This window comes from Leiobunum rupestre, chromosome 11 (genome assembly GCF_980474605.1).
Source record: "Leiobunum rupestre chromosome 11, qqLeiRupe1.1.hap1, whole genome shotgun sequence".
NCBI classification, from domain to species: Eukaryota; Metazoa; Arthropoda; class Arachnida; order Opiliones; family Sclerosomatidae; genus Leiobunum; species Leiobunum rupestre.
The window spans coordinates 51,713,706-51,725,100 of NC_143394.1; the positions used below are offsets into that span (position 1 = coordinate 51,713,706).

At 35.7% G+C, this 11,395-nt stretch overlaps 1 protein-coding gene across 16 annotated transcripts in view; it reads left to right on the plus strand.

Annotated features, from left to right (window-relative positions):
• Positions 1-7,570, plus strand: part of LOC149923255 (uncharacterized) — a 29,275-nt gene extending 21,705 nt beyond the window's left edge. For 2 of the 16 annotated variants that reach the window (XR_016477149.1, XR_016477156.1), the window contains 10 exons: positions 2,325-2,414; positions 2,484-2,520; positions 2,782-2,919; positions 3,359-3,495; positions 3,552-3,722; positions 4,259-4,345; positions 4,416-4,837; positions 4,920-5,089; positions 5,187-5,485; positions 5,580-7,570. Coding sequence is in view for 8 of the 16 variants with exons in the window: in XM_090162561.1 (XP_090018687.1) it covers positions 2,325-2,414; positions 2,484-2,520; positions 2,782-2,919; positions 3,319-3,364 (311 nt within the window). In the remaining 8 variants the exon portion in view is untranslated. The other 14 variants (XR_016477152.1, XR_016477153.1, XR_016477150.1 and 11 more) reach the window with 14 other exon arrangements.
• Positions 7,571-11,395: the final 3,825 nt, after the last annotated feature.

Consider the following 11,395-nt stretch of genomic DNA (forward strand, 5'->3'; position numbering starts at 1 on the left):
TCGGAGGCTTATTGTAGGACCCAGATTAATTTTATTGATTTTGAAATTTCATCCAATATTTCCTAGGACGATTTAGCTGGCGGGAAAGACGTTACATCGTGGGTCCCGTTTTTTATTTCTCATTTTTATTTTAGTTCGGCCGGTCTTTATAATTAGTTACATCGTGGGTCCGTATTTATTCTCATTTTAATTTTATTTCGGTCTGTCTTTATTATTAGTTCGTTAGACAGTTTTAAGTCGTTTTAATTCTGTAGTATCTCGATTTTACGAGGTATTTAAGAAAAAAAAAAGGTGAAGCTTAAATTTCGGAGGCTTATTGTAGGACCTAGATTAATTTTATTGATTTTGAAATTTCATCCCCGCTGACCAATATTCTGGAACACACGCGTTGTCCGTCGCGAATGATTACCAACCAGAAGGTGAAGAAATATTTCAATCAGCGAATCAGTACCAGAATTCCAGGCAGTAAACACAACTTATTTCGATCAATATTTGACGGACACCGCGTCAAAAACAGTTGACATTCCGACATCAGTAACAGACTTGGAAGGCAATGCTAGTGAAAGTAACGTTGCCCTCTCTGAATATCCATCTCAACCAGAAACGACATAGTACCAATGTGTCAAACAGACTCAGGGTTGCCAAATTTTTTGATTTTTTTTCAAAAAACCAAATAAATCTATTTTTTCGATTTAAATCATGTTTTTTTTTATTTAAATTGATTTTATTTTTAACCTATTCATTTATAGTGTAAATAACGTTTTTTTAGGTGTTTTTTGTTTAAATAACGAAACCTTTTAATATTTTATAAAGTATTTTATTAATTTTGTAATCAAATATTTCAAATTTTGAATAGGAACGCTCAAGTTAATTCTAGTTAACTTGTCACTTTATCACAGTTGAAATTATAATACACAGTGACAATCTTCATTATTCGTTATCGCTATATGGTAAACTTGATACAGAAGTTGAATTAGTTAAAATATACGAAGCTTGAAATCGACTACTAGTTAATTTTTTTAGTGATTCATCCAAGTATAATATAATGAAATTGGGAACTTTACTAATTTAATAAACCATATTGCATTGTACTATTTTGGTTTGCGACGGAGTAATTTGTCAAATCGATAGTATGATCTATCGAATGGGATCGGTTATTGAACGTGCTTTGTCCACCACCTTGGCCATTGCCACTGTTTAGTATGGTACAATAATTTGAACACTCGTTTTTCTTAAGCGCCGATTGTATGATTGTTATGTTAAACATTGAATGTAGAGTCGTTCCAATTTCGGTATATTTTTCGTGTATGTCTGCTGCCTCCGGTTTAACTTCGTCGCTCAATACGTCCGATATAATATGTTGGGCGACGTGGTCACAAATTATACCGCAATTTATCATGGCCGAATCTATAGGTGGTATATTCGGATGTTGTTCGAATGGGTTATAATTTTCTATAGGGACAGTTCCCGATGCGATAACCACCGGTCGTTCGAAATTTTTTAAACAGAAACTGTCGAACATTGCCTCGTTAAGATATATATGTAACCAGCTATTAGCTATATCGTGTTCGTACCACAATGGTTCTGGTAACTCCATCCATGTGTTCGACATACTAACCTTTTTAAAATAAATGTTATTATATTTTAAAATATTAGAAACAACATTAGGGATCGCTCTAACGCTGTTTTTCGAATTGGAAGCTTCTATCATTAAAGACCCGAATAACACGTCCAGATACGCTCGTATGTTATACGATATTTGCTTGGGGACATCGCCGTTATCGCCAAATTTAGCGTTCAAATCTTTATTTCGAATTTGTGGTTTTATAAGCGTACCCCCTGCCAATTTTAATACATCGATCGGTGGCGATATGTTTTTTCCATTTAAATTAGGCTCGATGTAATCAATATTCCCCAGGCCATCGCCGTCTTGGCCTTTATCGTTTACGATAGAAAATATGTCCACGTATTTGGTCGTGGGGTCATCTTCGGGTCTACTTTTCCGTTTAAGTGGGTCAGAAATTGATTCCACAATAGCTGTTTTGGGGTTTTTCGCGTTTCTACGCCTCTTGTTTCCATTCATAATGAATTACAACAACTCTATATATCTATATTTACCACCAAACTTTAATTTTAAATATCAGGACCTATCGTTATACCGTATTTTTTTAAAGAGCCAACTCCTCTCCTTTTTTTTTCTCCTATAATTTCACGAAATTTCCTATAATACTCTATATTTTAACTCAAAAGTCCGATGAGATTAAAATAGTTGATATTTTACTCTTATAAATCTTTATAAAGTTCTTTATTTTTCTATATTTCAGTGAGAAATAGCACTGAAAATAAAACAACGAAGTATCCGGTAAAACTTAATATGACGTCCAAGGTGTCTGATAACGGGAAAAATATGAAAGGTACTATAGGTTAAATAGGTTTGAAATGCTGCATTTTTAAGGAAACGAATTAATTTTTATGTATTATAGCCTCGGAATACCTGAATATTGCAAAGGAAAGCAGAAGGTATGCTTAGAGTATTATATTTAATGATTCCCTAAAAAAAAGAAATAGTGACCGTTTTTGTAGAATAAATGAATGGTTTTGAGGTGTGAAAAATAGTTTCTTTCAAAAATTTATTTGCCTAATTTTTTTTGGGGGGTCATTTTAAATTACCTTACTTTTGGGGACCATTTTAAAATGACTTGGACTTTTCCCTGTCATTTTGGAATGATTTCCAAATTCCCCGACCTTTCGGAAACCTTTTAAAATTCCCTGACTTTTCAGAAACCTTTTAAAATTCCCCGACCTTTTGGAAACATTTTCGAATTTCCTGACTTCGGCATGTTTTCCAGGTCGTGTGCGAACCCTAGCTGTATTGAGTTTGGCAATAGCGAACTCATTAATATTGTACGGAGAGGCACGGTAAAGTGTACTTTGTTCTTTCAACATTAAGTTTCATATTATAATAAATTAGTTAACAATAATATATGGTTCAAGAATCATTTGTAATAATTTTTTTTATAGTTAAAATAAATTTGAGTGTTCAAAAGTTCAAACCACAGTAAAATTGGTATTAATTAAATTGAAAAAAATCATGCTAGAGGTACAATCATATTACCATTCCCTTAAAGACTTGCATTTCATTTTAATTTTTTTAAGTACGCTCGCAAATTGGCCATTTGACTGGCAATTCTATTCACACTGCTCCAGTCAAATATCTGACTGACACATTTTTTTAAAATTTAATCACGTTGGTTCTTGTAATTAAATTATTTAATTATATAATTGACAAATAATTTTTTTTCATCATTGTTTTGCCAGTTTCTTAATTTCCAGTAGCTTTTTCTTCCTTGAAAACAAGGTTTGAGAAAACTAACGTAGGCAGTTTTGGAGATACCTTCATTTCTTAAGGGGCGTTATCCATCATAACACCGGTTATAAGCATTTGATAGATCAGATTCGTTTAAATGATTGAAATGCGAGTTTCTATACCACTAGGTGAGTTTATGTAGAAATTTGCAAATTGGTTTTACATATATTTAATTATTTTTAAGGTGTTCTGACGAAAAAGCCGTTTCTGTGGTGAAGGTTTTACTGTTTCCGCAGTATAATGGAGAGTAGTAAACCAGAAATGACATTTTTATATCATTCGATGGCTTAACATTCAGCAAGAAGGGGAATGGGAATAAAACCGAAAGAGACAAAGAATTTGACCAGAGTAGAGAGTAAGTAGTTCTTAATTCGAATATATTAATGCATGCACGTACGTAAGTGTGATTGGATGCGTGTATGCGTTTATGAATATGTTTATGTATGAGTGGATAAGTCAGGGATTTTTAAAATTAGGGGTGGGGGTGGGAGTCAGGAATTTAAATAACATCATATCATTGGGTATCTTCTCTTTTGGGGCGTCATGTCTGGCACTTTTTCCCCAGAGAGGAGAGAGATGCTCTCAGCATGTTTGTTGTAAAATATAATTAAGTTAATGATATTAAAAAAAAATTGTTCCACTTTGTACTTTTACCCATGAAATCAGGGATATTGCTAAAAAGGAGTCAGGGATAACCTGGATAAGTCAGGGATTTAAATCCAAAAATTTCGTGCGAACCCTGAGAAATTATTTTGGATATTTGTGTAAATGTGAATACCTATGCATGAATTGTTTTTTTTATATCAGTGGCCGATGAAATACCTTGAATATATTTGTACGTATGCAAATGTGGGTTGATGTATGGATATTCATTCGCTTCATTTTTTTCAGAATCTCATAAAGAAATTCCAAAGCTGTAAATAAGAGGATTTGAATAACGTTTGAAGTAAATTTTCTTCAATGTTTCTAATCTCAAATGTAATAAATTATTAATTAATTATTCTTCTTCCAGTAATCATAATGGCGGTAGTAATTTTTTTTTTTTTAGGCAAGGCTTAACCTAGAAGGGCAATATAGATGATGTTCAATACTCAGGAAAAAACATTTGTTATTGGGAAGCCCCGGACGAAATTAATTACATTGAAGATGGGTATTTAAAATATGGTGGTAAAAAGACCCCAGAGAAACAAATTGCAGGGGTTTAAAAAAAATGACAGATCTGGCTGACCACGCAACTGGTTCACCTCGTCCACAGTTCAACCTTTTCAAGTTGTCACGTTTAATTGTGCCCAAACTGCTTATTCTCACCCCCCCCCCCCCCCAGAATACCAAAATAAAATCCCAATCCCCTTACATAATGTTTTGGTTCAAAGCTTAAACATTACTCTGTAGTTATTTAAATTTTATTCTTAAGCAGACTAAAGAATGATTTACACACCATTGCAACCAAGGAGCACCTTCTATATAATGGTAATTAGCTATAGTGTTAAAATAACAATGTAAATGAAAATTCTAATAACTGTTTTTTGATCTGTTTGTACCTGTTCTTTAGTAACTTCTGGAACGTCTTGGGCTCTCTCTCTCTCTCTCAATTACTTGCCCGCTTTCTCTTAGTCTGCGATCAACATCTATGAACGTGCGACGATCTGCTACCCTTATTTGCGGGAAAACCTCACACTTTCGAGCTTCCTTGCCATCTCCCCCAGACCAATGATACCTTAGGTGCATATCCACATATTTGGGAATAAGTAAAATGTAGTCGAATGAAAAATAAGACTTTTTTTTTATTAAAAAAAACCCCAATTGTTTTCTTCTACAGAACTGACTTGATTGAGCTAAACAAATACATCAAGAGAGATAGAGAGAACTATTCCAGTTGCCAGCAGTCGACTAAACTCTTGGACAACTAGAAGATGCCATAATGTTTTCAAAGCTTGACGCTGTCATCGGATACTGGCAAATAAATACTAGCTCTTGATCCAGAATCGGTACGTCGCACCACCTTTCAACGACGTTCAATTTTATCCTCAATGGTAAACACCACCACAAGCGGACTTAAGAATGATTTTCACCCCATTGCAACCAATTCGTCTTCTCCCAGGAGCGTCTTCGATTATGGTAATTAGCCATAGTATAGTGTTAAAATAATAATACTTCGGAGGAAATTTCTAATAACTGTTTTTTTTTATTCTGGTATTTGCCGGTTCTTTAGTAGCTTTTAGAACATCTTGGGCTCTCTCTCTCGATAACTTGCTGGTGGTACTTTCCCGCTTTCTCTTGCTGCATTCTTTAAAACTTATTTAATGGCTCGAGTGTGGACACCATTCGTCAAAGATGTCGGTAGTTTCGTTGGCAGTGATTAATTAGTGATTATTCGAAATGGATTGTCGGAGTATCTGAGACTTGAAATTAGCACCGGGGTCAAGAAGTGTCTGGACTGCGTGGGATGTTCCTTCGATTGTTGCAATGTGTATGGCCGCGTGTAAGCACTCAAAATTGCCGGCTCGTATGGCTGTCAATAGTGGAGGCAAGTGCCTGTGTTTGACTTGTAGATTTACCAGCGATTCACTTTCTAAAAGAAATATCAGCGAAGTTACTCTATCGTTAACTACCGCGAAATCTAGAGCTGAATAATGGTCCCTATTACGGTCCACATTGTTAAGGAGCCAAAATCGGGTTTCGTCATCACCGGCTTTTTGCAGCAATTTTCCCAAGCGTTCGACGTCTCCTTCGGCGGAAGACTCGAAAGAACTCCTCGATCAAACTCTTTTTCGCGCGCAACGATTCATTCGACACATTCGTACCTGGAAATGCCAACGCTGCCGCCATAAAATAGATAAGTTCTTCCGATATCAAAGTCTTATCATGCATTATTTCCCAAATAATAATATCTCGAAGGATTTTGGAGCAAGAAGAATGAAAATTAAAAAATATGTCGGCGTGTGGTGATTTGTGTGGTGAATTGAACTTCGAATAAGTCGATATTTTGCATCTTCAGCCTCTTGTGTCTCCAAACCATTTTCGATAAATATGTTAACCACAGTTTCAAATATAATTATCGGTATAATATAATTTAAAAAAGTTATCAGTATTTCACAAAAAAAATTCAGTAGGAATGAGTTTTTGTAATGTACGCTTAGGTTTAGTATCGAAGTTGATTCTTAGAAATATGTTTACAATTAAACTATAGTACGCTCTCAAAAAAATAGTACCATTTGTAATATTAGGCAAAATTGAATCTAATTTTTTTTTATAACTTATGGGATTTCCTATCTCATATTCGATAGATTGAATGATTTTGAAGTGTTCAGTAACTCCCTGGGAACTAAACGCACACCTATGAAAAAAAAGTGTAGGCATAACTACAGTTAATAGCAAGTGACACCCAATTTGAAATTTAAAAAAAAAAGGGAAAGTGTGGACATTTGCTCCCGCTAAGCCTAGGCCTAGGATTCTCAGCCGAAATGCCAAAAGACAGTTACTTATTTTATTATTAACTTAAAGGGGAATTTAACCTCGGGTATTTGGTGTGGAACAGCAACTTTTGCAGCTCCGGCCGCTCTTAACTTGGCCTTTTTAAATGTTTGGCGCCACTGTACAGGGTAATTTGAAAAATTTAAGGGGTCTTCCATAAAGATTTCTTTGCAGGTTATATTCACTTTAAAGTAGAGGACCCAACTGTAAATCAGTGAGAAACTGAGGTGGTGATCCTAATAAAGCTATTATTTATTTATTTAATTAATACCAATTTTACTTTGGTTTGAACTTTTGAACACTCAAAATTTATTTTAATTATAAAAAATTGTTACAAATGATTCTTGAACCCATTCGGAGATTCCATGTACGGTTTATATGGGGTTATTTTGAAAGTGTCTCTTTTTTTTTAATTATATATTATTTTTAACCATTTTATTTTAATATGAAACTTAATGTTGAAAGACCAAAGCAAACTTTACCGTACATCTCGAGCAATCAAATGGAAAACGCTATTAATGAGTTCGTTATTGCCAAACTCAATACAGGCAGATACAGGGTTCGTACACGACCTGGAAAACCTGCCAAAGTCACCAAATTTGAAAATGTTTCCAAAAGGTCAGGGAATTTGGAAATCATTCCAAAATGACAGGGAAAAGTCCAAGGCATTTGAAGATGCCCCCCCCCCCCCCCAAAAAGTACGGAAATTTAAAATGACCCTCCCCCCCCCCCCCCCCAAAAAAAAATCAGGCAAATAATTTTTTTTGATAGAAAATAGTTTTCAAGATTTTCGCACCTCAAACCGTTAATTTATTCTACAACAATTTGCCAATTTGGTCAGGGGGGGGGGAGACCTGGATATGTCAGGTAATTTAATCCCGGAAATTATGTACGAACCCCGTTCCATTTTATAGAATTATATACTTCCTAAATTACGTACGTGATTAAATTAAAAAAATAATCTGTCGGTCAGAGCAGAGTGAATGGAATTTCCAGTTAATTTTGCCAATTTGTGAGCGAGTTAATAATGGACTCGTCGGGATTTATTTATGTTTCGAGTCCATTTCGAGTAATATTTAGGCCTTGGTGAAGGACTCGGGTACTGTCAGAGTCCGAGTACCCACTCAAAGATCCAATGTTGTAGGGTTATTTTGAAAGTGTCTCTTTTTTTTTTAATTATATATTATTGTTTACCATTTCATTTTAATATGAAACTTAATGTTGAAAGACCAAAGCAAACTTTACCGTACATCTCGAGCAATCAAATGGACAACGCTATTAATGAGTTCGTTATTGCCAAACTCAATACAGGCACAGGGTTCGCACACGACCTGGAAAACCTGCCAAAGTCAGGAAATTCGAAAATGTTTCCAAAAGGTCAGGGAATTTTAAAAGGTTTCCGAAAGGTCGGGGAATTTGGAAATCATTCCAAAATGACAGGGAAAAGTCCAAGGCATTTGAAGAAGGTCCCCCCCCCCCCCCCCCCAAAAAAGTACGGAAATTTAAAATGACCCCCCAAAGAAAATCAGGCAAATAATTTTTTTTGAAAGAAAATAGTTTTCAAGATCTTCACACCTCAAACCGTTAATTTATTCTACAAAAATTTGCCAATTTGGTCAGGGGGAAGACCTGGATATGTCAGGTAATTTAATCCCGGAAATTTTGTACGAACCCCGTTCCATTTTATAGAATTATATAATTACGTACGTGATTAAATTAAAAAAATAATCTGTCGGTCAGAGCAGAGTGAATGGAATTTCCAGTTAATTTTGCCAATTTGTGAGCGAGATAAATAATGGACTCGTCGGGATTTATTTATGTTTCGAGTCCATTTCGAGTAATATTTAGGCCTTGGTGAAGGACTCGGGTACTGTCAGAGTCCGAGTACCCACTCAAAGATCCCATGTTGTAGGGTTATATTGAAATTGTCTCTTTTTAATTATCTAATATTTAAAACCCGTTCATTTTATAGAAGTATTTTAATATGAAACTTAATGTTGAAGGAGCAAAGCAATATTAATGACTTCTTTATTGCCAAACTCATTGTCACGATTAAAAAAAATCACTCAATTCGTTCCTATTGTCATGGAAACTCTTAAGTTTAAGAAGTTGAAGGTTTCATTGTTTTAAAATTTTCCATTTGCCTGAATGGGGTGGAGCCGGGTTTAATCCCAGCTAGTGGCATTGGGTGAAAAATCCGGAACCACTCCATCTACGTAGAGTTTGCAAGTTCTCTCCCCCACTGGTTAAAAGGGGTTTTCCCCAGAGATCTTCGGTTTCCCCTCCCCATAAAAACTTGTTGAGGTTAGCGGTAATAGTAAGTGTATGGTTGGCTAACTGTTGGCTCGCGTGGCATGAAGGGCTGGCCGCCAACCTCCTACGCAATTTAACTCAGCCACTGGTTAAAAGGCCCTATAAGTCGCTAGATGACTTACGCCTGTAGTGGTAACTTGGGTATTAGCTTAGATGATTATTAATTAAAACACTTGTTGACCTCATTATCCTTCTCATCATTAGAGTTATTTGAAATATTTAAATGATAAATGTGCAATGTTTTTAATTAAACTCGTAAGAACAAAGTATGAAAATGTGTATTTTGTACAAGTTTTACAATAAATGTTTGAATTATCTTCCTTCAACTCTAATACCAAGACGACCGCGTCGAAGGAGTGAATCGCGTGTTGAAATACTCCCGGTGTCTTCCGAATCTGTTCGGTAGCGGCTTAGATCCTTGCCACCAAATCAATGTCAGAATCTAAAAGGTCCAGCGGAGTTAGGTCGGGTGATCTCGGAGGCCGTTAGGCTGAACCTCCTCTCCTTATCCATCCGCGTGGAAATCGCTGGTTCAGTTCTTTCCTGACCGCCAAGGCGTAGTGAGCGGGTTATTATTATAATTGGGTTAATGTTATTACTTAATTACTTTAGTTCGTTTTCTTAAAAATTGTATTTTAATGAAAACCTAAATATATTTGTAAATATAATTGTATTAAAAGTGAAATAAACATATCATATTCAATTCAAAATAATTTCCTAATTATTTTTAATTTTCTTGAAGTGGTCATAAAAAAATGTATTTCTTTTCTTTAAAAGTTGCGTCTGTAAGGACTTAAGAGAAGGAGGGAGGGAGGGAGGGGGGGGGGGGACTCTTTTTATAATCGCAATTTTAACTTTTGGGTTTTTGGTTTTCTCATTCCGAGATTTTCTATTCTATTTTTGTTTTATTTATTATTTGGCTATAAAATGGGCAAGAATATGGCGAGGGGCTGATCACTCCGCGTAATCGGTGTACAGAGCCGTACCTTTGACTGTACTAATAGGATTACGCGTAATCTTTGGCAGTGGTAACCTTTGACTGTACTAATGGGATTACGCGTAATCTTTGGCAGTGGTAATCTAACTCGTAAGTGTAATCCGGTGTACAGACGTTCTAAGAGTGGTTAGCCCCTCGGAATATGGGCTTTACGACGTCTCTATAAACGGAATATACATATGTTTTTCTACTTCAGGAGTAAAAGAAATGTTTCTTATAGTTTAAATACATACGTTTAGTAGCCCAATAGTGTGACTCCCAAAATTACTAGGATTAATAAAAAGGTTAAAATCTAACGTTTTTCCACCTTTTTTTTTTTACTGGTTCTTTATTTGGCCTTTTTTTTTATATTTTCTTCCTTTTTTTACGCATTCTGTATCCTAAATATTTTCTTATAATTCAAGTTAAAATTTTCTATTTTCTCTATAAATTTTCGTTTCATTTCCCCAGTCACCTTGCAAGTTATTATTATTATTATTATTAATATTATTATTATTATTTTTTAACTAATGGTTTCTGGCTTATGGTGGCCGTCGCGCAAATAGCTCTACGTCTGAAACAAACCGTTAGTGAAGAAATAGAGCTTGTGGCGCACTTATGCTGGGAGTGGGAGGATAATAGTTGAGAAAAGATACGTCGGTTTCCAAATAGCTGGCAGCAGCGCTCCGTTTACAGAACCCTTCATAAAGCGCATAGAGAGAGCGAGAGGTTTTGAAAACTGCATTAGGGGATGGGGGAGAGGGGGACCCGTAGAATGGTCATTTAACCATGTTATTTTCCATTGAACTATTTTCATTTTAAGTTGTCAAAAACATTTTTGATTGCCATGGCAAAACGGAAGGCCATCGTAACTTTTCCCTTTAGCTGTTTTCATCTTACATCTAGGTCTAACTATACCCCAACTTTAAACAAAATTGGTGATTATCACCTCGGGTCGTCTCCTTGTAAGTGCACGCGTGCACATTAAATAGGAGGGAGGGGGAAAAGTGGAGATGCTCGTGGGGGAGGACAATTTTGACTGGCATCTCCAACCTGATTCTGATTGGGTAAAATAAAGTCCCCGAAATCAAAGGGCCAATGGGTGTCTTAACTATGGCCAGAACTCTCCATGACCGCTCAACGCGAATAAAAGGGTTTTACGGATGACTCTTGATTTTAAATTAATTGAAAATGGTCTTAGGAAAGGTGCCCCTAACAAGCGAATATCTAAGTGCCCCGTCGGTTTCTAGCGTCGCTAGCGACGA